The 27757-nt window shown below is 35.2% G+C and overlaps 5 protein-coding genes across 5 annotated transcripts in view; 3 read left to right on the forward strand and 2 right to left on the reverse strand.

Moving 5' to 3' along the window:
* Positions 1–14836: 14836 nt before the first annotated feature.
* LOC133333667 (proton-coupled zinc antiporter SLC30A9, mitochondrial) overlaps positions 14837–27757 on the forward strand; it is a 116260-nt gene continuing 103339 nt past the window's right edge. The window contains exons 1-9 of the mRNA XM_061541957.1: positions 14837–15016; positions 17385–17984; positions 18116–18383; positions 18452–18578; positions 18635–19041; positions 19097–19307; positions 19966–20158; positions 20224–20337; positions 20402–20454. Coding sequence (XP_061397941.1) covers positions 14837–15016; positions 17385–17984; positions 18116–18383; positions 18452–18578; positions 18635–19041; positions 19097–19307; positions 19966–20158; positions 20224–20337; positions 20402–20446 — 2145 coding nt within the window. The 3' untranslated portion in view covers positions 20447–20454. The remainder of the gene's footprint in view (positions 15017–17384; positions 17985–18115; positions 18384–18451; positions 18579–18634; positions 19042–19096; positions 19308–19965; positions 20159–20223; positions 20338–20401; positions 20455–27757) is intronic.
* Positions 21248–21859, reverse strand: LOC133333668 (DNA-binding protein SMUBP-2). Its single transcript, XM_061541958.1, has 2 exons — positions 21853–21859; positions 21248–21789 (listed from the first exon to the last, which is right to left on the reverse strand). Exons 1-2 carry the CDS (start codon positions 21857–21859, stop codon positions 21248–21250), a joined length of 549 nt encoding a protein of 182 aa, XP_061397942.1.
* LOC133333669 (UPF0598 protein CG30010) lies at positions 22932–23675 on the forward strand. The gene is made up of 2 exons (XM_061541959.1): positions 22932–23087; positions 23154–23675. The coding sequence occupies exons 1-2, from the start codon at positions 22932–22934 to the stop codon at positions 23673–23675; spliced, it is 678 nt and encodes a 225-aa protein (XP_061397943.1).
* Positions 23855–24798, reverse strand: LOC133333694 (protein crossbronx). Its single transcript, XM_061541981.1, has 4 exons — positions 24716–24798; positions 24597–24661; positions 24419–24522; positions 23855–24358 (listed from the first exon to the last, which is right to left on the reverse strand). The coding sequence occupies exons 1-4, from the start codon at positions 24784–24786 to the stop codon at positions 23864–23866; spliced, it is 735 nt and encodes a 244-aa protein (XP_061397965.1). The 5' UTR covers positions 24787–24798; the 3' UTR covers positions 23855–23863.
* LOC133333686 (phosphatidylinositol 4,5-bisphosphate 5-phosphatase A) lies at positions 25653–26723 on the forward strand. Its single transcript, XM_061541974.1, has one exon. The coding sequence runs from the start codon at positions 25653–25655 to the stop codon at positions 26721–26723; it is 1071 nt and encodes a 356-aa protein (XP_061397958.1).

The following is a 27757-nucleotide window of genomic DNA, read 5'->3' on the forward strand; positions in this document are numbered from 1 at the left end:
CTAAGCTCAGCTTATGGAACGAAAGTTCTGTCACAAGCCAGCCTAACATATGAATTCCATATTAAAAATCGTTCCTTTATCCATTTCTCAAATCAGACTACTTTGCAAGATCTATTAATAGGGTCACCCAGCTAATGTAAAAAATTTGGCTTTTGTTTACGTTTTCATAATGGAGGTCAATTCACAATAATGGATTTTGTAGGCAAATTTGAGAGGCAGCTTTTATCCAGCTGGTGTGCTAGGACGACCTTATTTATAGGCCATGCTGCCTTGCATAATTATGCCATGAGTCAAATGTAAGGCTATTAATAAGGTCATCCAGGGAGACCAGCTGGATATCAGCTGTCTCTTAAGTTTGCTTTTAAAATCCATTATTGTGAATTGGCGCTAGCTGGTTGACCTGATTAATAGATCTTGCAAAAAATCGAGTTGAATTTATTTGGATTTATAGTACGTTTACATTGTACCGGATTAAGTTAACCCAATGGATTATAATTGTCAATACCATTACATATTTGTCAAATAACTCGTCATAAAGTAGGTTAACCCTGCAAAAAGTTCTAATGTACATGCCGTTTTACCATACAAAATCCAATTTAACTCGTCTGGAAGAAATAACTAATAAATTATTTTGAATATGACAGAAGAAGCCACTACCTACAGAGTTGCTTTTTTGTTATTCACCACAAGTTATCCTGCCTTGTATTATTGTACCTATCTATAGTCTAATATTCAACAAATTTTATTTTGAATTTCCCCTATTCTAAACATTTAATATATGATTTAGTAGAAGTACAATAAATGTTATATCCACAAACCTTAGATGTGCCATAACAACAAGATAATGACTCACTCATAACAACAAATTAATACATTTAGACAATTCTAATTAAATTAGCGAGGTAATTTATTACATTCTAAATTCAATTAATACGGCAACAAAAAAAGATTCACCAGATGATATGGGAGATTTGCATCGACACGATTCCGTTTTTTTAATATTATTTTACTGCCTTACGTGACACTGTCTGCCACTTTTTTGTTGATTAATTTACTTAAGCTGACATAACACCTTTCATACGAGTTTGAAAATCCAATACACACCTTTTCCAGATGTTGTTTCATTAAATTGTTTATCATTTCAGAATCAAAAATATAAATAAATTAAATGCCATCAAGTCTTCTTAAAGTTTAAATGCCGTTTGTCTTATTTAAAAATTTATATTGCAAGTTTCATTATTTTTTTATTACCAACCATATGGTTACAATTCAATTCACGTGCAAAGCCCCCCGAACTTTTTTTGTAATCCTCTTCGGGTTAATTAATTCATTTCAATTCAATATTTAAATACAATAAATTTGATAACAGCCCCGATTTTCCATACAGAACCAACAATGAAAAACATTTTGCGGTTATCGCGAAAAACGTTAAACCACAATGGCATACTAATTAGTTGGACACTTGGATTTTTTTTTATTTTGACAGTTTGTTAAGAACATTGTCATTTGTATTTATTTTCGGGAGGAAATTTCGATTAATCAAAACAAAAAAAGAATTAAATTAAGGAAGTATTGTTTTCGTTGAAAAGCTAAAAATAATATCCGGGTTTAATATAATGATTATTATTTGTTTGTAAATATTTAGAATGTGTGGAAAAGGAAGTGGCAAGGTCGCTGCTTGACTTTGTAAAGCTTGAAAATAAGGCTTACCTATATTTAGTTTGTTGTGATTATGAATAAAAGAATTAGAATTAAGCTTTAAAGCCAATTGGTAATCTGACATTGATAAATCTACTTCATTTACCAATTGCTAAATGTTTACATTACTTGGAGAGCTTAAGTAGGTGACAGTCAGCTGACTTGAAGTATGACATGCGTCTAAATTGAAGTGGGTATAATCAGCCTGTTTTGATAAGCCAATTATATAAATAATGGTCTGACATTAATCGCATTTATATTATCCTTAAATTAAAAACAACTTGATTTGCAAATACTATTTGTTTAAATTATTGCTTGAGATTAAATGAATGACGGTCAGCTGACTTGTAGCATGCGTCAAAATTAAAGTGAGTATATTCAGATTGTTTTGAAAATTAGTAAGTAATCCAATTAATGGTCTGATAGAAATTGCATTTATATTTTGTATATAAATCAATCAAAATCTAATTTACAAATCCTAATTGTTTACTTGTAAAGATTACATAGATGTCAGTCAGCTGACTAGTAGCATTTGTCTGAATTGAAGCTTAAATAAATAACAGTCAGCTGACTTGAAGCATGCGTCTAAATTGTAGTAGTATTCAGCCTGTTTTGATTATCATTAAACCAATTATATAAATAATGGTCAGGCATTAATCTCATTTATATATTTTTAATTAAATCAACTTGATTTCCTAAATCCTATTTGTTTAAATTATTGGTTGAAATAAAAAGAATGACAGTCAGCTGACTTGTAGCATGCGTCGATATTAAAGCGAGTATATTCCGATTGTTTTGATTATTAGTAAACCAATTAATGGTCTGATATAAATCGCATTTATATTTTTTTATAGGGATTACATAGATGACAGTCAGCTGACTTGTTACATGCGTCAAACTTAAAGTGGGTGTATTTAGCCTGTTTTGATTATCAGTAAACCAATTATGCAAATAATGATCTGAAAACAACCGGATTATTATTTGTTAAAATAAATCAATTTGATTTAACAAATCTTAATTGTTTACTTTATTGGTTGAGATTAAAACAATGACAGTCAGCTGACTTATTGCATGCGTCTAACGTAAAGTGGGTATCATGATGCAATAATAAGGTGATGTATCAAAAAAACCTTTGTTTAAAACAATGACAGTCAGCTGACTTATTGCATGCGTCTAACGTAAAGTGGGTATCATGATGCAATAATAAGGTTATGTATCAAAACAAAAACATTTGTTTTTGTCTCGACAATCTGTCAAATTTTTCCACATAATATTTCACATGGTTGGCAACATTGCACATCGAATTTAAGTAGAAATCACGATGCAATAATAAGGTTATATGTATATCATGACTGGTAGCATTTGTTTATATTTAGAGCACGTTTAGACTACTAAATCCACTCGATATCAAATGTCAATTCCATAGCGTATACGTCAGTTTGTTTTAATTATGTGGAAATAAATTACCATGAAGAATTATATCAAATTTATGGTCTGGCATTAATATTAATTGCAATAAATCAACATGATTAACTAATCTTATTTGTTTACATTTCTTTGTAAGTAGTCAAAGAATGACAGTCAGCTGATTGTATTATTTGTCTAAATTGAATGGGGGATGTACTGTTTTTTTAATTATGTCTAAACAACATAACATTAAGCTGTATGGTCTGACATAAATCCCGTTTATATTTGTTGAAATAAATCAATTTGATTTATAAATCCTAATCGTTTATATTTTGTTTTATTTTGTTAAACAAATTAATAGCCTGACATAATATGTGTTTATATTATCACAATAAATTTAGAATAAATTTTAGATTGTTTACATTGCCTGTTAAGATTAACAGCAAGGTAAACAATTGGGATCAGCTGATTGACAGTCAGCTGACTAGTAGCATGTGTTTATATTATGTTTGCTGTTATTATAGCCGATTAATGGAATGAAATTAATCGTGATAATAATTATCGTAATAATTAATGTTTATGAAGTAAATCATGTCGATTTTTTAATCCAAATTGTTTACATTACTTGTTGCGATGACATGGATGACAGTCAGCTGACTTGTAGAATATTGGTTAGATTAAAGTGACGTTTAAATATGCGATCGAAATAATTTAAATGAACTTGTTTTATAGATTCTAATCGTTTATATTTTTGTTTAGCTTATATTTTGTTTAGCTAGCCAACGTAGTCGCTGCAGCTCAATACGTCTAACAATTTCGATGTCCGAGAATAGCTGGTACAACTCATTGTTCATTCGACGGCGATATTTACCGTTAACGCAGATCGGTCCATAGATCTTTCGGAAAATTTTTCTCTCAAACACTTCAAGAGCTGCCTCATCTGCTTGCGTAAGTACCCATGCTTCAGATCCGTATAACAGCACGGGTAGTATAAGCGTCTTGTAGAGTGGGAGTTTGGTCTGGCGGGAGGTGGCCTTGCTTTTGAGTTGTTTGCTCAGACCATAGTAGCATCGGTTGGCCATCACTATCCTTCTCCGAATTTCAAAATCTTTGACTACCTCGAAGCTGTAGTTCTCAAGTTCCACATTTGTTCCGAGTCTACTGGACGTCTTACGCGTTGACACCATCACCTTGATCTTCACGCCGTTTACTGCCAGACCCACTTTGGCAGACTCCTTCTCAATTTGTTCAAAGGTGGCTGTTAACGCTCTCAATGTTCGACTCATTATGTCGATGTCATCGGCGTAGGCGAGTAAAATGTATTATTTGGTGTACACAGTGCCATTTCTGTTCACTTTTGTCACTCGTATGACCTTTTCCAACAGGATGTTAAAAAGGTCACACGACAATCAATCACCTTGTCTGAATCCTCGTTCGGTATTAAAGGGCTCCGAGAGGTCTTTTCCGACTTTAACTGCTGATCTTGTGCCAGTTAAAGTTATCCTGTATAGCCGAATTAATTTTGCAGAAATGCCAAACACAGACATGGCTTTATACACATCTGAACGGATAGGGCTGTCGAATGCGGATTTATAGTCGACGAATAGGTGGAATTTGTCGATGTGTTTTTCGTGAGGTTTTTTCCAGGATGCGATGGGAAGTAAACTTATTCCTCTATAGTTGGCACATATCGTCTTGTATCCTTTTTTGTGATTGGAACCACAGGATGCTGAGGTTCCAATCATTGGGCATGCTTTCCTCTAGCCAAATTGTATTAATAAGCTGGTACATGCTCCTTACCAGCATCTGACCACCAATCTTGAATAGTTCGGCTTGTAAACCATCGGCACCTTCAGTTTTATTATTCTTCAGCCGATTAATTGCTATTCTGACTTCATCTTGGCAGGGTGGTATACACTCTATACCGTCATCTATTATTGGTTCTGTGGTATCCACTTCACTGCTACTATTTATACCATTGATACCAGAAGTTTTTAAAAATGCTCCTTCCAGATCCTCAGCACGCAGTCTGTATCTGTCACCAGGGTTCCTTCTTTATCTCTACAGGAGGATGTACCTGTACCAAAGCCTTAGGTTTGGTTTTTTACCCGTTGGTAGACTTCATTCTGACTACTGACTTCATTCTGACTCCTGTACATCTCGATTTGCTCACGCCCACGTTTTTCTTGTTTTTTTTTTTTATTTTTTGTGAAAATATTTGTTCCTCTCTCCTTTTGTCCCGATAGTTCTCCATCGCATTACGTGTTGCTACTGTCCGCAGGGTTGCCCTTTTTTTAAAACATAATATTAATAAAATATTTTCATATTTAAGAATAATTTATAAAATATTTTTATTTATATTATTTTAATATTTAATTCAAATAAATTTTTATTAGTCACCAAATATAGAACAAAAAACCTATATTACTAAACATTTGACATAGTTCATTGAACACACAATACCCAATAACCTACTGTTGACATTTAACATTATTCCAAACAAGCCTCCAAAAAAATCTAAAAGCTCAAATAGAAAAAAAATAAATAAAATGCATATATAAAAAATATGAAATATCCGGAAGAAATAATATCAAACATCATAACACATAAATGGCATGCAAAGCTATTAACGTCTGTTGAATATTAACATCAAAAAATCCCCCACCGCCGCAAGCGACAACATTAATATTCATTCAATAACAAATTGTCTATTCTCAAAGTAGTAGTAAATTAGCATATCATGACGGAATTATAAATAAAAATTATATGTTCGAATGAAATGAAATTGAAAATAAAGTGTACGTGTATATAATTTAGCGATAGAATAATTTTCAAGTATTATTGACTTCATGTTTGCACTTGTATTGAGACGTTCAATAGGATTAGGAATTAAATAAAAGTTATGTTGGGCGCCACTTTTCTTTAATTGAACTATTAATTTCTTTTGTTGTTGGCATGTGTCATTGTATCATAGAAAATCATTGCTATTGGAAATAATCTAATTTTGTTGCTGTTGTATTTACCCCATGAAGTTGTTGTTTTTTTTTTTATAACATTGTTTTTGACATTTTGTTTCCATTTAAGTTTATTGCCTCCGCCGTGTTTGAACGACAATTTATAGACACAAGTTTTTTCCCATAAATTCTCACAAATCAAAATTGTTGCCATGCCTACAATCGAGGATTTCCCTATTAACAACAATATTTATTTGAGATTTAGTAAAATATTTTGTTTTTTATTATTATTTTGAAATTTATAGCACATTATAAAGATTATAAATTTTTTCCCCCAGAAGGTGTAATTCAAATTTATTGACGTAGACAAGGTGTACGAAGATATTAAAAAAAATTGTTGAAGTTAAGGAAATACAATTTTTATTGTATGGTTCCCAGCAATCGGAAGTCAGTAAATTATTATCATTTGCGTTGTAGGGGTCTCGAGACCAGAGATTTTTGTAAATATGTAAATTATTAACAGCTGACATTTTATTTATATTGAGAGAGTGTGAATTAGGGTGGTCTAGGGGATGATAGATACCAAGCAACGGCTATGATTGGCTTTACCATGGCGAAGTCCAGGCTTATCATGGTCCCCCTTTCATCTCAATTGTGGACACTGACCTCCCCGCGGTGTCACCTAGGGTAGCTATTTTCATCACCCGTTGAAAGGCAAAAGAATTTATTCGACAACTGAAGAGAAGCTTTGCGGCGGATTGGCTTCTGAGTGCTCGTTGAGTACTCTGGGCTTTTCTAATGGGGCGCTGGTCGACGCTCAATTTCGACACCCAATGGTGCACCATGGTTAAAGACGTTAAGGCGGGCATCATGTAAAACCCACAGGATTCATCACCCGTTGAAATAGTGCAATAATATGTGCCACGAGTTTACCCTTAAAAAAGACAAAGAAAAGGAACACCAAACCCCACTAATGTTGACGACCCCCGCAAACGTATAAAGGACCACAATCTGCGAATCTGCACTTGGAATGTGTGAACATTGTACAGAACAGGCGCAGTTCTCCTGTTCGCCTCCAGTAGATGAGCGAATTGCTATAATCCGCTAAAAAGCGAAGTTCAAAGATGAGCAGACCAAAGACATATTTTATGAGCGCCTAGAATGCAAAAATCGGTAGGGAAAATATCTTTGGCCCCACCGTCGGAAAATTCAGGCTTCATGATGAAACATCCGACAACGACATGAGGTTGATTGACTTCGCGGTAGCAAAAAACATGGTAGTTAGCAGCACCAGATTTAAGCATCTCGATATACACAAGGCCATCTGGATTTCTCCTGATCAAACAACGAGAAATAAAATCGATCATGTTGTGATACACGGAAGGCATTCGTCCAGTGTTTTAGACGTTCAATCGATACGAGGAGCGAATATCGATTCGGACCATTACCAGGTGCGATCTAATGTTACACGGAAATTCAACATCGAAAAGCTGCAAACACAACAGGTAGCAGAGGCCTACTCCGCTCAACTTACCCACCTGCTTGACGAAAGCACTTCTTGTCCCGATAATAGCATAAAAGCACAATGGCAAAGAATTGCCCACTCCCTACAAACTGCAGCAAAAGCAACACTTGGGTAACAAAAACCACCATCAAGAAACCCATGGTACGAACAGGAGTGTCGTAATGCTATTGATGTGAAAAACGCAGCCCAGCAGACAGTAGTAACACGAAATGCTATGGAGAATTATCGGAAGAAAAAGAGAGAGAGGAGAAACGTATTTTCAGAAAAAGAAGAAAGAACAAGAAAAACGTGAGCGTGAGCAAATCGAGATGTACAGAAGTCAGAATGAAGTCCGAAAATTTTAGCAACTAGTTAAACACCAAACCGAAGGTTTTGGTGCAGGCACATCCTCCTGTAGAGATGAAGAAGGAAACCTTGTGACAGATACAGACAGCGTGTTGAGGTTCTGGAAGGAGCATTTTGAAAAGCTTCTGATATCAAATAGTGGCGGTGAAGAAGATAGCCCACAACCAATAAGAGATGATGATATATGGTGTATTCCACCTAGCCAAGATGAGGTCATAAAAGCAATTAATCAGATCAAGAAAAATAAAGCAGCAGGAGCCGACGGGTTACCAGCCGAACTATTCAAGACTGGTGGTCAGATGCTGGTCAGGAGCATGCACCAGCTGATTAGTACAATTTGGCTAGAGGAATACATGCCCAATGATTGGAACCTCAGTATCCTGTGTCCCGTGCACAAAAAAACTATAGAGGAATAAGTCTCCTTCCAACTATAGAGGAATAAGTCTCCTTCACATCGAATATAAAGTGCTATCCAGCGTACTGTGTGAACGAATGAAGCTAATGGTCAATAGCATTATTGGACCAGACCAATGCGGCTTCAGACCTGGCAAATACACCATTGACCAGATTTTCACTCTGCGCCAAATCCTGGAAAAAAACCCACAAAAAACACATCGACACATTCCACCTATTCGTCGACTATAAAGCCGCATTCGACAGCCCTATCCGTTCTGAGGTATTTAAAGTCATGTCTACGTTCGGCATTCCTGCAAAATTAATACAGCTATGCAGGATAACTTTATGTGGCACAAGGTCAGCAGTTAAAGTCGGAAAGAAGCTATCGGAGCCCTTCAATACCGAACGAGGATTCAGACAAGGTGACAGTTTGTCGTGTGATCTTTCCAACATCCTGCTGGAAAAGCTCATACGAGACGCAAAGGTGAACAGAAATGGCACTCTGTACACCAAACAACACGTCGATGACATCGACATAATGGGTCGAACATTGAGAGCGGTAACAGCCACCTTTGAACAATTTGAGAAGGAGTCTGCCAAAGTGGGTCTGGCAGTAAACGGCGCGAAGACCAAGCTGATGGTATCAATGCGCAAGACGTCCAGTTGACTCGGACCAACTGTGGAACTTGAGAACTACAGCTCCGAGGTAGTCAATGATTTTATATACCTTGGTACCGCCATAAACAAAACGAATGACATCAGTTTTGAAATTCGGAGAAGGGTAATGATGGTCAACCGATACAACTATGGTCTGAGCAAACAACTCAAAAGCAAGGCCACCTCCTGCCAGACCAAACTCACACTCTACAAGACGCTGATACTACCCGTGATATTATATGGATCTGAAGCATGGGTACTTACCCAAGCAAATGAGGCAGCTCTTGGAGTGTTTGAGAGAAAAATTCTCCAAAAGATCTATGGCCGATCTGCGTTAACGGTGAATACGGCCGTCGAATGAACCATGAGCTGTACCACCTATTCTCGGACATTGACGTTGTTAGACGTATTGAGCTCCATCGACTACGTTGGTTAGGTCATGTTGTGAGAATCGTTGAATATGCCCCAGCCCAGAAGGCATATAAACGCAAACCAACTGATGGTAAACACAGAAGGGGAAGACCACGAGCAAGATGGAAAGATCAAGTGGAAGACAACATTGCCGAATATGGTCTTTCAAATTGGAAAAACTGTGCAAAAGACCGACGCGCCTGCAAATCTTTTTTAAGCTCGGAAGGAAAGTTCTGTCACAAGCCAGCTGAGTAAGTATTGTTTTCCATTTCTAGATATATTAAAATATTTTTTTTCAATTTATTTAAATTAGCTTTGGACTACTTATAGACAGGAATTTTATTAAAATTATGACTACTTATTAACGTGGATATTTTTATAATTTTTTTATTAACTACCTTCAGTCGCGGATTTTTTATATATTTTTTTTAATTTTTTCTATGGGTATGAATTTTCAAAAGGAATTAAATGTTTTAACAAAAAATATATAAACAAATATAAACATTTATTTAAATACCCAATATTTCAAAAAAACAATAACGGCAGTTATTATTCGAAAATTAAATTTGCCCGCAAATCAAACCATGTGAATATAATAGGCCACCATTGTAGAAACGCTTTTCATTTAGGTTGAACTGCATTTTAACGCCGTCAGCCGCCTGTCATCCAAGGTATTGTTTGGACATTTGTGTTTGGTGCAGTTTTGCTTATTGGGAAAATTAATAAAATTTATTTTAATTGAAGAGGGCAAAAATCGACTTTTAAACTTTGCGATTTTTGCCTTTGTCTGAAAAGTCGACTGTACGATTTTGTCAAACCTGTTAAGAATTGATTTATTAATAATAACGCCGTCAATATAGTCAGTATGGCTGGGTTCTCTGAGTGCAGTGGTTCTCATTTAGTCTCCATCCCACATCATTCGTAAACAATTCGGTTCTCATTTAGTCGTCATTCCACCTCATTCGTAAATTTTCTTCTTTATCGATCATTTGTCTTCTCCTCCCATTCGTTAGCAGGTGGAACGTTTTTCAATATTGTTTCTTTAGTCGTTGAAAAAGGCGTTAGAAAAGCATTCACTCGGCAAAATTAAAATTGTAATTTAATTGAATAAAGTTCAAATAGATTAAATACAAGGATTTAGCGAATCACTGAAACCACATTTTATTTAAAATTTTGATTTTGTTTAGATGGTGAATGGAGTGGATTTTTTAAAATTCTTTTTTCAATGCCTAGTTATATGCGTGGATTTCTTAAAATTATTCTTTCAAAGACTACCCTAGGTTAGGTTTGGATGTGCAGTCACTAATGTGGCTGCAGCACTCTGAGGCCGTCAGGTCCATTTTGATTATCCACGAGAAGAAAAAGAAGAGGGATAGAGAGAGATGAGAAGCCAGGTAGCAGGTGAAAAGTGCCAAGGTAGCACTTTCCCAACCACTTTAGGTTTCTAATTATGCTGTAGATTAGAGCAGGTTCAGTTGTTGAGAAGAAGCTAAGTTTCGGTAGAAAATGAGCACCCACTTGTCTGTAAGCCAGGACTGGGCAGCGACACAGGATATGCTCAATTGTCTCCGTCTCCTCCTCGCCAACGCAGAGTCTACAGTATACAGGTAGCATCATGGTCCCATTTACTGGTAGAGGCCCTGATATTTCGAAGACCAGTAATGATTACTGTCATTACACTTATTTCAGCTTTGTACATGTTCAACAGTGAGTGTATCCTTTTCGTAGACAGAGTAGATCTTGACACATTGCACCAAAGTTCATAGTGCCAAAGCTCATAGGCTCTTTCGTCGAAGAACGCCTCAAAGTTCCGATAAAGTTGACATGTGTGGTTTGAGTGAGCCATCAATTGCTAGATCTGTAGAATGAGATCCTCGTCTAGCTTATTCGTCTGCTCTTTCATGACCCATGATGTCACGGTGTATTGGTACCCAACACAGCCGATAGTTGTAAGTATGTTCTTCCAAAGCTGTTCTACACTTGAGGACGCCCTCAGGTTTGATGTAACAGAGCCGCTTGACTATCCACACAAATTGTCACCGGTTCAACGATCTCTGAATTCAGACTTTTTATCAATTCCTCTGCCTTCCAAATCGCAAAGATTTCAGCTTAGAAAACACTACAGTTGCTATCCAACTTGTAGGTTAACTCCGGGCCTAGCCTTTCACAGTAGACGCCAGCCCCTGTACTTTCTTCCATCATGGATCCGTCTGTATAGAAAGCCAGACCATCCAGAGGAGAGTTACTCCGGTTCCAGTCGTATCTACTAGGAAAAACGACATCTACATCGTCAAATCTCAGGACTGGTGATATATAGTCGCTTAGTTTTACGCGTTGATCCAATGTCATACCTGGTTTGTTCCAGATACAACCATTAACTTTTCAGGGACTATATATAGGAGTGAATTTTAATTTTTTTTATTTCATAGACGTAGATTTTTTGGCTTAAGTTGAGTTTATCACGATCACGAAAATATATGACATTCATGGGGGAAACCCATATTTATGAGCATAGGAATTTCGGAACTTCAGAGGTCCATATCTCGGGAATTATGGACTTCCCCCATGGAAGTCATATATTTTCCTGATCAGGGAGACGAGATCTACATGTGACAAATATTTCAGAAAAATCCGAGATGAGCCCCTAAACTCTACTTTTTCCGATTTTTTTTTTAAATTATTTTTTCAAAGACTATCCTAGGGCTGGATCTGGGGTGAATCCATCCACGGCAAAGCCAATCCCACGCATGAACCACCAAATGTTCCAATTGGCCGTACGGTCTCCGCAACCCAACCTCGCAGAACGCAAACAGAGGCACCAGACACACCAACATGTGACCTGAAAATTCGACTATGCGATTTCTTCAAAGATCAAAAGTCGAATTCGACTTTTCACACTCTTCAATACAAAAAGTCGATTAATCGATTAGTCGAAAGTCGATTTACTTATCCCTAATCATAATTTGCCTAAACCTCATTCGTAAACAACACGGTTTCCATTTAGTCTCTATCCCACCTCATTCGTAAACTTTCGGTTATACCATTTTGAGTTCATCTTTATCGGCCATTTTGTCTTCTCCTCCCATTCGTTAGCAGGTGGAACGTTTTTCAATTTTTTCTGTCGTCGTTTTTATTTTAGCTCCGTTCCAAACCCTAAAAGAATCTACTAATTTTACAAGTTTTGCAACTTTTTACTCGAAAACCGTTCCTGAACCCATAAAACTGGTAAAGCATTGAATCAAATTTAAGAGAGCACAAAACAAAATGGCTTTCTTTTTGTAAAGTTTTTGTTATGTTGATTTTGAAGTATTGCCATCTAATTTTGGCATATTTACTAGATTTGCGTTCCCGAACTTTTCAAATTATTTTGTACTCTGAGACTTGAAATGTTTCCCTTTTACTAGCTTTACTATTAAACAAGTGAAAAAGCGTTAAGTTCGGCCGGGCCGAACTTTGGATACCCTCCACCACAGGTATACTGACAGGTATTTGAAATGAAAAAGTGGACCGATATTTATAATTTTAAATAGAGATATTTGGTACCCAATATGAACCCACTGTACCAAATTTCAGCGAATTCGGTTGAAAATCGCGCTTAAGAACCGCAAAATACCGAAAATTTGGGGTGCCCTTATATGGGGGCTACCAGAAAAAGTGGGCCGATATTTATAATTTTTAGTAGAGATATTTGGTACGCAATATGAACCCAATGTACAAAATTGCAGCGAATTCGGTTGAAAAGCGTGCTCAAGAACCCCAAAATACCGAAATTGGGGGGTACCCTTATATGGGGGATATCCGAAAAAATTGACCTATATTTAAATTTTTTTGTGGAGAGATTTGGTACCTGCTAAGAACTCAAAATACTAAATTACAGCCAATTCGGTGAAAAATACGATAAAAACCCAAAAAATACTGAAAATTAGGAGGTACCGTTATATGGGGGCTACAAGAAAAAGTGGACCTATATTTATAATTTTTTGTGGATACATTTACTACAAATTCGCTTGAAAAACGCGCTCAAGAACCCCAAAATACCGAAAATTGGGGGGTACCCTTATATGGGAGCTATGCCTAAACGTGGACCGATATATCCCATCTTCGAACTTGACCTGCCTGCAGACAAAAGACAACGCTATGCTAAATTTCAGCACCCTATCTCAATTCCTTCAGAAAATAGCGTGATTACAACAGACGGACGGACATGGCTAGATCGTCTTAGAATTTTACCCTGATCAAGAATATATATACTTTATAGGGTCGGAAATGAATATTTCGATGAGTTACAAACGGAATGACAAAATTAATATACCCTCCATACTATGGTGGAGGGTATAAAAAGTACTGGAACAGACCATTTGTTGGCGAAGGTTTGCGTACGACGTCGCTTGAGTCTTGGCAGAACGACGATTAACAAGCGAATTTTATGAAGGCTGGAGTCTTGTTCTTTTGAATCTCTCTCTCTCTTTTATTTATTTTTTTTTTTTTTTGTTTTTCCATATATAGTTCCTTTGCTCCATACAGTTCCTTTGCTTCAAATAGTTCAAAAAAGGAACTGGATCAGAGAAAGGAATTATATTAATTAAAGAACTGGAACTAGTTCCGTTCGTTCCTTTCTCGGAATAGTTCCAATGAACTACCCAACTCTAGTTAAAACATTCAAAAGTTTGTGTGGTATTCTGCTTGTAACAACAAAAACAATTTGCAAAAATAATTTCGTAATTTATTTTAGTTCAAATTCTAATAATCAACTTTTTAATTAACAATATATAAAAAATTAATTTTTGGCCACAGAGCAAATGAAACATCCAGAGATTTATTCAAAACAAAATCAACGAATTATGACGTAGTCGCCGTCAGTTGCTGCTTGGCTAAATGGTTCAGAGAAGAGACGAGATCAAAATTTTCCATAATTGTTCAACAAAATAGAAGAAGAAAACAAAATTTATACAAGATATATATGATAACTGGGAATAGATTTTCAGCCATAAATCTAAGGAATATCTTGTGAGACCGCTTTTGTTGTCATTCATTTCGAAGGAATAAATTTCAGTTGAACTTTTGCACTCCGACTCAGACGTGCAAAAAAGAAATTATTTTTAGCACAGACCCGTAATCACAACAAACATACATCCCGCTGAACGACCGACCAACCGACTGGCTGACTGTCGGCCAGGTTAGGAGATAAACAACAGCAACAAAAAGGTAGCTATGCTAAGAAGAAATTTCGGGTTGGTTTCTCTTATGTTTGTTATGTGTCATTTTTTTGTTTGTCCGATAATACATTTGTTTGTTTTTGTTTTGTTTTTTCTAAAACTTATTTCGATTATTTATGACTATTACAAAGTGTATAACTTGTATAACTTGTTGCTTCTATTTTTATAGTTTATTTTTTTTCATTTGGTTCTTGAGAATTTTGTGTATATAGTGTAGTTGGTCCAAAATGCTACCCAGAGGCATTGAATTGGTAAAAATCTTACATACCAAACAAAATATATTGAATCTACGAACGGTATGCCATTTTCGCAAACAGCTATGGCCGGGTTACCGGGAGAATATTGACCTGAAAGCCGCCAACAAAAACGTATATTTCGCACAAAGACTGTACACGTCAAAAGATAAGGTATGTATAATTATGATCAAAGATCGATAATAATAAGGTATTAGACAATACTAATATGTTTGTTTTTTCAGTAGTAATTATATTGAAGGTTTTAATAATTGGTCCGGAAGAAAATTAGTTAATTAAACTTGTTTCCTGTAACATATCATTGAACATGGAACAGGCAGAGTAATTGAGGATTAGTGTTTCGTGATAGCAACTGTTAAGTGTGACTTTGAACAACTTCCTGCGTATAGGGGACCGGAAAAGTGCGCCGATAGTGATAATTTTTGCCAGGGGGATTTGCTACCCAATCAGAATTAAACAAAATATCAAATTACAGCGAATTCAATTAGAAAATTCATTAAGAAACCATAAAATTACGAAAATCGGACAGTACCATTATATGGAAGGATTCGGAAAGTTGGTCCGATATTGCTAATTGTTGCCATATGAAATTTGCTAACCAATCAGAATCGAAAATATAAAATTACAGCGAAATCGATTGGAGAAATCTTTCTAAACCTTAAAATAACGACAATCATCGGAATCATCATATAGCCACCATATAAGGAAAGTGAGACCGATATTGCTAATTTTTGCCAGGGAGATTTGCTAGCCAATTAGAATCACAGATATAAAATTATAGCAAAATTAATTTCGAAAATTCCTTACATAACCTGAAACAAACGAAACTTGAGCGGTATCGTTATATGGCGGAAAGATGGGCCGAAATTGTTCATTTTTGCCAGGAAGATTTACCAATTCGAATCAAAAATATCTAAATACAGCGAAATCGATGGGAAATCTATTTATAAACCTTAAAATAACGAAAATTGATCGGTATCCTTCTATGGTGGAAGATTTGCCAAGAATTAGAATCAAATATCAGAGACTTCTATTGAAAAATAAAATAATGAAGTCCTTAAAATAACGAAACTAGGGCGGCACCGTCACATGTGAGCCTATACGGAAATATGGACCACTATTAATGTTTGTAGGGCGATTTTGTAGACAATTTGAACCTAAAACATCCAAATTCATGCAATCCGGTTAGAAAACATGTCTAAAAACCTCTAAATACCGAAAATCGGAAGTGTGAGTTATATTGAGACTGTACCTAAGGATGGACCAGTATTATTCTTGGTTGGACCAGTTAAGGCCTGAATTTTTTTTTAAGAATTTTTTTAAAGGACCTGCCAAATGCCTCGATTTTTTAAAGAATACTTTTCTGATTGTTTAAAAATATATTTTTTCAAGGATCAGTTTATAAAGAACATTTTTCAAGGCTCGGATTTTTTAAGGTCCAATCAAGGCGTGTATTTTTTAAAGAATAGTTTTTTAATACCCGGATTATTAAGGACATTTTTTTAAGGATTTTTTAAGGACCAATCAAGGCGTGGATTTTTTACAGAATATTTTTTTAAGACACGGATTTTTTAAGTAGCAATCAAGGCGTGTTTTTTTAACTGAATATTTTTTAAGACCCCTTTTTTCAGGAACATTTTTCAAAGCCCGGATTTTTTAAAGAATATTTTTTAAGACTAGGATTTTTAAGGATCAAGCAAGGCGGGGATTTTTTAAAGAAAAATTTTTGGATACCCACATTTTTAAGGACCAATACAGGCTCGATTTTTAAAGAATATTTTTTTTAGACCCTTTTTTTCAGGAACATTTTTTAAGGCCCAGATTTTTTAAAGAATATTTTTTAAGACCCGGATTTTTAACCACCAATTAAGGCGTGGATTTTTTACAAGGAAAGGCATATATTTTTTAAGACGATTTATAAAGGGCCAGTCAAGGGTTGAACTTTTTTGAAGAATATTTTTCCTTGGGCAGTAAATTCGTAAATTTTTAAAGAATATTTTTCAAGGCCTAGAACTTTTTATTGACAAATTTTTATGTGTCAGTCGAGGCGTGTTTTTTTGAAGAATATTTTATCAAGGCCTGAATTTTTTAAAAGAATATTAATTTTTTTTTTTTGCAAGGTCTAGTCAATCCTCGATTATTTTAAAACATTTTTTTTTCAAAGCCTAAAAATTTGTAAAGCATTTTTTCTAGGCTAGTCAAGGACAGGATTTTTTAGAAGAATATTTTTTCAAGGACTAGTCTAGGACCGGATTTAAAAAAAAATGTTTTTCAAGGTCGAGTCAATATTTTTCAAGCCATGAATTTTTATGAAGAATATTTTTTAAAAGATATTTTAAGGACCAGATAAGACCTGCAATTATTTAAAGTATATTTTAGGACATTTTTAGTCATGGATTTTGCTTTAAAAAGTCGAGGCCTGGATTTTTAAAGAATATTTTACCAAAATGTTTTATTTTATTTTTTTTTTTTCTTTAATTTTTTTTTTAAACTCAAATCCCTATTTTTTTTCTTTCCTCAGGTTATTGCATCTCCCCCATCTACCACACAAACAACATCTGCAGCGGCCGCCGCAGCACCACAAACGACAAAAACCAAAACCACCACAAAAACAGCCACAGAACCCAAAACGGCAAAAGAAAAATCCAGCACCTCAGCGGAAACAACTAAAAAGAATGGCAAAACATCGACACCACCACAAACCAAAAAATATGAAATCGAAACATCCAAAGGGATATTGTCCATTACAACAACCATAGAAGATTCCAAAATAAATGATATTGTATTTGAAAAATCAAAAGTGGCAAGTAGTGACACGACCACCACCAAAGAGACTGTAAAATCATCAGCACCACCTACGGCTGATGATATTATGAATAAGGCCGCCAAGGGAGCGGCCAATGTGACAGAGGCTAAAATAGATGCGGCTATATTGGATGCTGCCTCGAAGAAAAAATTGGCAACGGAGGCCGCCACCACTGGTGGTAAAGTATTAAGCATTGATATGACAAATGCGGCAACAACAGCAGCAGCATCAGCGACAAGTACAGCAGCAGCGGCGGCATCTGTGACTGCGGCGACTACTCCTACTACTCCATTACCTGAAATCAAACCTAAACCGGTAAGTTTTCCTTTCACAACTCTATAGTTTATAAATCAGAGAGTTGCAGTCTCTTCGCCTCTCTGAGAGTTCATTGCATTCCCAATTTTTTTTTTTTAATTTCTAATTTCCCGGAATTTTTTGATTTATAGAAACGAGCTAAAATGGATTACAATCGTTCCTCCTTGGAACGTAATTTCATTACCCCGGCTCGGGCCATGAGTGATTTTTTGCTAAAGGCCTCCGATTTGGAGACATTGCCGAAAATCAAACGACGTTCACCCTATGAACAAGAACCACCAATAACGGTATTTTGGCGCAAAGATGTTGAGGCCAAGGCCATTAATATTTGGGGTACCAAGGAGAATCTCATCAAGGAGTGCCTAAAGCGGGAAGTGGAACGTAAAAAACATCAACAAAGTAAGGCTCCAAAAATATTCCATAATGAAATTAATTTTCCTAATAAAAAATTATTCCCCTTCATGCAGATATTTTTACGGTGAAAAGAAGGCTGCGTGACTATAGACGGGAAATTGGTTCCCGAACGGCTGTGTATGATGATGAACCCGGTTTGAAGGGCAAATCGGGAAAAGTTGTGTTAATTGCCATTGGCATGTAGGTTGAAATGGGATTTGCTTTCCAATTTTTTAATTATTTTTTCCCTCTTCCAGCAATGGTTTAAATTTCCTTTTCAAAGTGGGTGGCTGGCTTTATTCCGGTTCGCATAGTATGTTCGCCGAAGCCATACACTCTTTGGCCGATACCATTAATCAATTGATTTTGGCCTATGGCATACACAAGTCAACACAAATGGCCGATTCCGATCATCCATATGGTTATGCCAATATGAAATATGTTTCATCGCTAATATCTGGAGTGGGAATATTTTGTGTTGGCACTGGGCTATCATTCTATCATGGTATAACGGGTTTAATGAACCCTGAACCAATGGAAGATTTCTTTTGGGCATTTTTCATATTGGGTGGTTCGTTGGTGTCAGAGGGTGCCACCCTTTTGGTGGCCATGAATGAGGTGCGACGTTCGGCTAAACTAAAGGGGATATCTTTCAAGGAATATGGTGAGAAAAAAATGTATTTCAAAATTGTTTGATTTAATGACAAAAATAATTACAGTTCTGACCGGCAAGGACCCCTGTGTAAATGTGGTATTAACCGAAGATGCTGCTGCCGTGGCCAGTGTGGCTGTGGCAGCTGGTTGCATGGGCCTGTCCACCATAACGGGCTCACCCATTTATGATGCTGTGGGTTCGCTTTTGGTGGGCAGTATTTTGGGGGCAGTGGCCTCATTTATTATCTACACCAATGTGGCCGCCTTGGTGGGCAAGTAAGTAACTAAAATTTTCAAGCCCTGAATTTTTTAATTTTTTTTAAGGACCAGTTAAGGCGTGGAATTTTTAAAGAATATTTTTTGCAAGGCCTAATTTTTTTAAATGAAATTTTTCCAGGACTAGTCAAAGCCCGGACTTTATAAACAATTTTTTTCAAGGCCTAGAACTTTTTATTGAATATTTTTCAAGGGTCAGTCAAGGCATAGATTTTTAAAGAATATTTTTTCAAGGTCTGAATTTAAAAAAATATTTTTCAAGATCTGAATTATTTTAAATAATATAGTCACAAGGCCTGTATTTTTTAAAGGAATATTTTTCAAGGACTAGTCATTGTTTTCAAGGTCTGGTCAATTCGTGTATTTTTTTAAGAATATTTTTCAAAGTCCTGTATTTTTTATAGAATTTTTTTCAAAGTCCTGTATTTTTTATTGAATTTTTTAAAGACCTGGATTTTTTTTTAGAATATTTTTTTAATAGAATATTTTTTCAAGACGTGATTTTTTAAAGATATTTTTAAAGGCCTAGATTTTTTTACAAAATATTTTTTAAGTACAAGTTACAGGTCTGCATTTTTCCAAGGACAAAAAAAATGTCTTTAATAATTATTTTTTTAATTAAATTTAATAAACATTATTATAATAAATTCCCTTTTAGATCCATACCCCATGAACATTTGGAACGCATTAACAGTGAATTGGAAAGCGATGTGATGATTAGAGCCATCCATGATGTCAAGGGTATTGATATGGGTAATTCATTGGTAAGGTATAAGGCTGAAATGGATTTTGATGGTCGGGAATTGACACGGTCATATTTGGATAAACAAGATCTCAATGAATTGCTTAAGGTATTAAGAAAATAAAATTTTATTTTATTTAATGAAGTATTTGATCATATGAAAATATATTGCAGGTTGTAAAATCATTCCAATCAACGGAAGAATTGGAACAATTCTTATTAAATCATGGCGAAAATATTGTCGATTTAATGGGCGGTGAAATCGATCGCATTGAAATGAAGCTAAGGGTATGATCAAAATTACTCCCATTATTATTTAAAAAATTAATTTGTTTTTTTTTTTCTTTTACAGAAAAAATTCCCCGAAATCCGTCACTGTGATTTGGAAATACTTTAAGCTATTTATTTATTTTGTAATTATATTACGCGGTCTATGCTTACATATTTATGTAACAAACCTACCTACCTAGCATTACTTATCTACCATAATGGCTGTAAGCTTTTTGAGGTTCGTCACCGATTGTATCCATAACTCTTGATTTGTGCTCCGAGAAATAAAAAACTGTGGAACAGTTATTTAAATTGGATTGTTTTTTGCTAGTTTTCAAAAAAATTTCAAAAATTATTCTAAAATTTAAATTAGCTTACATTTAAAAAAAAGTTACACATCGTGACATCTATGTAAGTTAATTGCAAAAAAATCTTTGTAGAAAATATATATATTTATTATAAATTAGATGTGTTTATTTTTCCATTTGTATATCTAAAAGCTTGAAAAGTTTCATGTTTGTATTAAAAGAAAAGAGGAAAATAATTTAATAATAAAAAACAAAAGATCTAAGAAGGCTACAGTGGAGTTTTAATTGCATTTTTGGTATAAAGGTTACAAAAAAGGTACTTACCGGATTTTTGAATTATATTTATTTGGGTTTTGTGTATTTTAGTTTGAAATATAATTTATAATAATCCAAAACATGCCCCCGTATTATACAAATTTCTGCATTTATACCATCGACTCCATCCACTCGATTTTGTTATCGTTTTTTTTTATTACCGTTAAATTCTTCAAAAGTCCATATTCTCAATTAACAACAAGTTCAAAATTTCTATTTTTTTCAAATTTCTAATTAAATTACACAGAATTTATTATTCGCTAAAAATTAAAAATATTGAACGTCGTACCTTTTTTTCTAAATATTCACTTCGCTTTCTTTTTTCTTGCCCCGCCACCTCCACCACGACTACTTTGTGGCAAATCACCCGTTTTCTGCATCCTTCCCACTTGCATATCCTTTAGCTTGGAATGCAATTTCTTTTTCGCCTTTTCCAATTCTTCTTCCTGGCGGACCGTTTTCACCGGCTTCGGGTGTAGAAATTGTTTACGTTCCGTCTTTTTGGCAGCCTCACCGCAACCATGCACCTCGGGTAGGCCATGTTTAAAACAATATCTTTTCTGGCAATGATCACAATTCTGACCCATTAGACTTGTTTTCGCCTTGCAGCGGGCATAATCACATAAATTGTCGACATCCTTGACAGCGGTAAGGACATCATCTAATTTCATCTCTACAACTTTACTGGGTATTTTTTCTAACAGCTCCAAGGTGTTATTGGTACCATAATCGGGTTTTTTGCCAGGTTTTGCGGGTGGAAATAATGGTGGCTCTGTGGGGGATTGCAATGAATTGGTGGCAGTTGTTTCGCTTTGTTGTTGTACATCTTCGGATTTGGGTTTATTTTCTTAAGAAAAAGCAAACAGACATTATTTTATATTTTTGTTTATTTAAATTTAGCAAAATTTACCAGACATTTCCAAATTGAGCCTTTCTAGGGTTTGTTGTTCTGGGACAAATCAATTCAATTTGATGATTCTTTGAAATGAACTATAACAACTATTTCCAACTAGTTCATTTTTGGTGAATGATTCACTGCGTTGAACAAATTCTTGATATGCCAAAGTAGTTCAAATCAACGATTCTGTGAAATGATCTATAGGGACTATTTCCAACTAGTTCATTTTAATCAAGGAACCACTGCATTGGACAATGAAAGGGATGGACATATTTAAATATTAGATATATTGAGAAATAACAGCTTTAACAGAATTAACAGTTTTCCGATTAAAAAGTTGTTTTGGATTAAAATACCCCAAGTAGCCAAATATTTTGTTTACCTTTTCACACGAGTAAGTAAAATTTTAAAGCAATTTGTCACCACGGGTGAAATCATCTGGTCTTTCGGACGACCTGTTTTATTATTGGACCATGATTGAGACCAATCGATAACGGCAATTTTGGTTGAAAATCTCCCAGACGGACAATTTTTTTTACATTAAGTCAAAATTGAAAGCATTTTGAAAATTCGGGTGAAATTATCTGGCCTTATCAGACGACCTTATTATTGGATCTGATTGGGACCAAGGTCCATTAAACATGTCATTATCAGCAATTAAGTTGAAAATCTCCCTGACGGACAATTTATTTTTTTCATTAAGTCAAAATTGAAAGCATTTTGACAGCTCGAATGAAATTATCTGTCCTTATCAGACGACCTTATTATTGGACCATAATTTGGCCTTGCCCTGAACCTGAAATAATATTCGATTAATTGATTTTTTTTTTCCATTTTCCCTTTTAGAATTTGGCCTTGCCCTGAGTCTGAAATAATATTCGATTAATTGAATTTTTTTTCGATTTTCCCTTTTAGAAATTTTTTCCACTTGTTGAATGTGGTAACAAGTCATATGTTGCATTCATAATGCCTACAAGAAATACTGTAGGGTATCCTCCAAGGTTTGCAACAGCTGATTTTTGCCAATGACAAACTAAACAATAACAAATTCCCCCATCTGTTATCAGTCGAATCCGGAGAACCTCAACACAATGATACTGAAAAGGCTAAAATATCCTCTTTATTTCCTTCTCAGGAATACACTAATACCAACAAAGCGTTATCAAAGTACGGTGGAATATATCCAGGGACAGGAACCGGAACCCAAAATACGTGAATATTTCTATTACATAGATCATGAGGGAATGGTAAGTTAATTAATTAAACATTAAACAAATTTTGAGATACGCATTAAATAACTTCGTTTTCCCCAGCTCTTTTTAGACGATGCCAAAATGAAAAATTTCACATCCTGTTTCAAGGAGAAAAAATTTCTGAAATTCTTTTTCGATCGTGTTAAATTTAACGATACCAAACGTTATCGTGATGAGTTTCCCTATCTCTCACCCTGTGGCAGGGAACGAAATTTCATCAGATGTGATGATACTCCCATTGTTTTTACTCATGTTATGGAAGATAATGAGCAGCAGGGTCAAGATAAATTGTTGTATAATCATGCTGGAGATGTTTTAAAAATTGATTTTGAACCGGAGAAAATCTATATGAATCCCGATACGGGTAGGGTATATCATCCATATCCCTTGGCCAAGGTGGGATCTATTGGTTTAATACGCTCAAAACTATCCATTGAATTAAGTCGATTTTTTGAATTCGAGAAGGGCGAACAGCATGGGCCAACACACATTTGGTGGAAGGATAAAAAACTTTTATTACAAAATAATTGGTTTTCTAATACACAGCGTTATGGTGTAAACTCTAACAGGGAAATACAATAATAATTATAATAGCCTAATTTTGACATTTATAACGTCAGTTTATATAAGTCAGATACATTATTTGTTTTTGTTTTTTTTAATACATTTTTTTTGTATAAATTTGTAAATAAAAGAAATTTTGTATATATGTATAGGTAATATTCTCTTAATGAAATTATGTTGTAGTCAGTGAAATATATTTTTTTATACTAGTCCATGCTTAGGGGAACATATTCCCCCTCCTTCACCCATGACAGTCCTTTTGCACTTGATGATGCCGCACTTGCAGTGGTATTTGTCAATATGGGTTCCTTGCCCTCACGTATACGCTGCCGAATGGGTCCATGTATATCATCGCTGAATTGTTCAAATGCTATATAATGTGGATCATCTGTGGGTGGTTCATCATAAAGATGTTGCTTATTGTTGTCAATGCACTCTTTTACTTTGGCTATAAATCCTGCACGATTTTGCAGTAATAATTCTGCAGCTTCGGTATTTGGCCATTTATTATTAGGGGTAGTTGTTGTTGTTGGCGTTCGCAAACACTCAAGGGGATCAATGAAAATTGCTTGTACGTATTTTAAAAGCTGCCAAATGTGATCTTCGCCACAGCGCCATGTAGGGAAGGCATGGGATAGATCCAGAGTACCGGTAAAAGGGCATATCAGCGGGTGGTACATTTCATTTTGGAATATAACTGTCTAAAATTAGAGACATCAAAATTAGAGAGAATATCTCCAATAACTATGGATGATACCTACCGGTACTGTCTTATCTTCGGGAAACTTATCGGGAAGTGATATGTTAAAACGAAATATACCCTCCTCATACATGCCTTGTCTAACAAATATTACACCATACCACACTGCCAACAAAGAAAGGAAAATCTTATAAGAACTTTTTTTACCCCCAAAAATTAACATGAAATCCAAAACTTACACAAAGAATTGGCAAATGAAGGTATGACATAGATGCCGCCCACTTTTTCCGATGCCACCATTTTACTGTAAAAAAATTAATTAAAGCCAAAGAATATTTGTGGTAAAGTTTTTACTTACTATTCTGCTAAGATTTTGTACTCTTGTTGTATTGTTGCCTGGACATCTTCGGGCACTGGATCCTGTGACATGTCTTCTTGGAATTGATATAGAAATTTCGAATAAAACTTAAATTATTGTAATATTGTGCATTTATTATAACATTTAATGAAAATAAGCAACAAATTCCATGGAAATGTCAATCAAAATAAATAAAAGCGAACAGCTGATTGCTTTACGGATTGTATTTGCGTACGATTAGTAGAAGTCGTATCGTATAGGAATTACTCTACTTCAGTTTGACATTACTGACATTACTTATTAAATACATAAGAAATCATTATGTATATCCTCAAAAGTAAACATATATTATATTTTGATCCCTTCTACATGTCCCAAAGACCGTGTTAATAACAAAATGTAATGTAGGCTATAAAAAACGCCAAATTGACATCACAAAGCTGTTTGTATGTGCGTTACGTTTCACAAATGACATCACCGTGTACCATACGTCTACGTTACGTCGCCCAACTAATCGCCACAATAACCATAATTAATCATCTATCAAACAAAAATAATAACAATGGACAGAAATAAATCCAATTAGAATAAGAAAACGAGAGGAACGTTTTCTTTTCATATCAGTCATCGAAATCATCGAATCTCAGGAAATTCCAAATGTGTAAATAGGGAAAGAAACCAAAATTATTTAATATTTTTAAATAAATTCCAAAATTACTTGTACCTGTAACCTTCACAAATAGTTTTTTGGCCTTAAATAGCTTTAGAGGTAAGCAAAAATAGCAACAACAACAACACCAAAATATTTACCAAAAACAGGTTTCAATAATAACGACATATCTATTTTGTAGAGTGTGACACACATAGAGAGCAGTGTTTTCCAAGAACTGAGTAATTTACCCGCAACAAATAAGTGTCAAATTGTTGGCTAACCATCATGGTGGCCACATCAATTATTGCAGAATTGTGCATTTATATTTTAACCTGGAATGTGGGTACCAATTATCCCGAAGATGTCAATTTAACGGAGATGCTTGCCCTGAACGGCACCTCTATGTGCCCAGGGGAAAATAAACGTCCCGATCTCTATGTGTTGGGCTTCCAGGAGGTCAATGTTAAGCCTAAAAATCAATTTCTGAATATATTCCAAGATAATCAATGGACTCTGAAGGTACGAGAATTTCTCTCCGATCAGGATTATGTCAAAATTGAAACGGCCCAGCTGCAGGGTATATTGATAAATGTGTGGTCATTGGGAAAACACATAAGCAATATCAACAACATTGAAACGGAAACCACCAAGGTGGGTCTGGGTGGCCTCTGGGGTAATAAAGGTGCTGCCAGTGTACGCATGAGCCTTTATGGTAGTGGTGTCACCTTTGTGGTGGCCCATTTGGCGGCCCACGATGAGCACCTAAAGGAACGTGTCATCGATTACAATCAAATCTTGGATAATCACCATTACAAAGTGCGTAACTATCGTACCATCTTTGATCATGATTTTGTCTTTTGGTTTGGTGACCTGAATTTCCGTCTAAACGGCCACGATACACCCGAAGAGGTAAAGGCAGAAATTGAATTGGGCCATCTGGATGATCTCTTTACCCGTGATCAATTGCAAATGGTCCGCGAGGCGGGTAATGCATTTTCATTAATGACTGAACAGAAACCAACATTCCGACCCACCTTCAAATACACCGAAGGTACATCTGAATATGATTTGAAACGTCGTCCGGCATGGTGTGATCGTATTCTATATCGTGTGGAGGAAAATAAATATCCTGATATAAAATTGGAATTACAACAGCTGTCGTATAAATCACATCCACAATATACGCTGTCCGATCATAAACCAGTTACGGCAGAGTTTCTGCTTTCGATAAAGGCGGAGCATCAGACATCCGAGGATATTTATGAAATGACACATGGCGGTAGTGGCGGCAGTTCGGAAACACCATTATCAAGTGTAATTATAATTTGCATATCTTTATATGTATTGATATTTTAATCAATTCTGTGTAGCTATTTAGTTATCTTTATTATTTTTATTTTCTTTTTTTATTTTTCTTTATTTCCATTTTGGTTTGTGGCTTTTGTTTTGTTGTCGTACTTGTTCTTTTTCTGCTTTTCCCCCATTTTACCCCCGTAATATAATAATTTTGTTACTAAATTGTATAACAATCATTTATCCGGACTTACTAACATCCGGGTTGTTTAGTAGACATCCATTTGACCCATCGAATTTATTTTGATTTTCCTTTGCTCCCCTATCGTGTTAGTGTACCTGAAATAGATCTACCACAAACTAACCTTTTTTTCTCTATTATTTTTTTTATAAACAATATAAAATTTAACTATGAAGAAGGTAGCTCATGATACAATATGTTCAACTATATGAAGAATAATTTTTTTTAAATTGATTTTTTATTTAAAGAAGGCCTCTTCTATATAAATTGTAGATGTTTTCTATCTATACAAAAATTATTCTCTCTATAAAAGATATATTGTACATATAAAAGAGCTCTCTATGTGTAGAATAGGTCATCTATACAGAGAAGGGATTTAGCTATAGCTCCCATACATATTTTTTGTCCGATTGTGTCCTGAAGACCCGAACGTCTGTACGACTGGAATGAAATTTTGCATAACACCTTCAAATTGAGTTTAAAAGCATGTGTGTGAAGTTTGCTAGAAATCGGTTCAGGTTTAGATATAGCTTCCATATATAATTTCGTCCGATTTGATGTGAAGTGTGCCCCAAAGAGGCTACGTTTGTCCGATAGACATGAAATTTAGCATAGGCTAACCTCTTGATACCAGAAGGAAGTGTGTTGAATATGGTCCAAATCGGTGCAAATTTTGAGGGTAGAATTGTGTGTGTCACATTTGCTTGAAGTCGGTTCAAATTTAAATATAGCACCCTTATAAAATTTCGTCCGATTTCAGGTAAATGATGCCTTAAAGACCTGTACATTTGTCCGATTGACACGAAATGCACCACAGCGTAATAAATTCAGTCTAGAATTGTATGTGTCAAATTTC

Source organism: Musca vetustissima, unplaced genomic scaffold (genome assembly GCF_032173495.1).
Source record: "Musca vetustissima isolate MV318-11 ecotype Yass unplaced genomic scaffold, APGP_CSIRO_Mvet_v1 utg8392, whole genome shotgun sequence".
In the NCBI taxonomy this organism is placed as follows: domain Eukaryota; kingdom Metazoa; phylum Arthropoda; class Insecta; order Diptera; family Muscidae; genus Musca; species Musca vetustissima.

Excerpts from the sequence above, each read along its gene's own strand:
- LOC133333694 (XM_061541981.1), bottom strand. The coding sequence starts at position 24,786 with ATGTCACAGGATCCAGTGCCCGAAGATGTCCAGGCAACAATACAACAA. Across the intron at positions 24,662-24,715 it reads TACAAAATCTTAGCAGAATA|TAAAATGGTGGCATCGGAAA; the intron begins GTAAGTAAAAAC and ends ATTTTTTTACAG. Across the intron at positions 24,359-24,418 it reads CCGAAGATAAGACAGTACCG|ACAGTTATATTCCAAAATGA; the intron begins GTAGGTATCATC and ends CTCTAATTTTAG.
- LOC133333686 (XM_061541974.1), top strand. The coding sequence starts at position 25,653 with ATGGTGGCCACATCAATTATTGCAGAATTGTGCATTTATATTTTAACC.
- LOC133333669 (XM_061541959.1), top strand. The coding sequence starts at position 22,932 with ATGATACTGAAAAGGCTAAAATATCCTCTTTATTTCCTTCTCAGGAAT. Across the intron at positions 23,088-23,153 it reads ACATAGATCATGAGGGAATG|CTCTTTTTAGACGATGCCAA; the intron begins GTAAGTTAATTA and ends CGTTTTCCCCAG.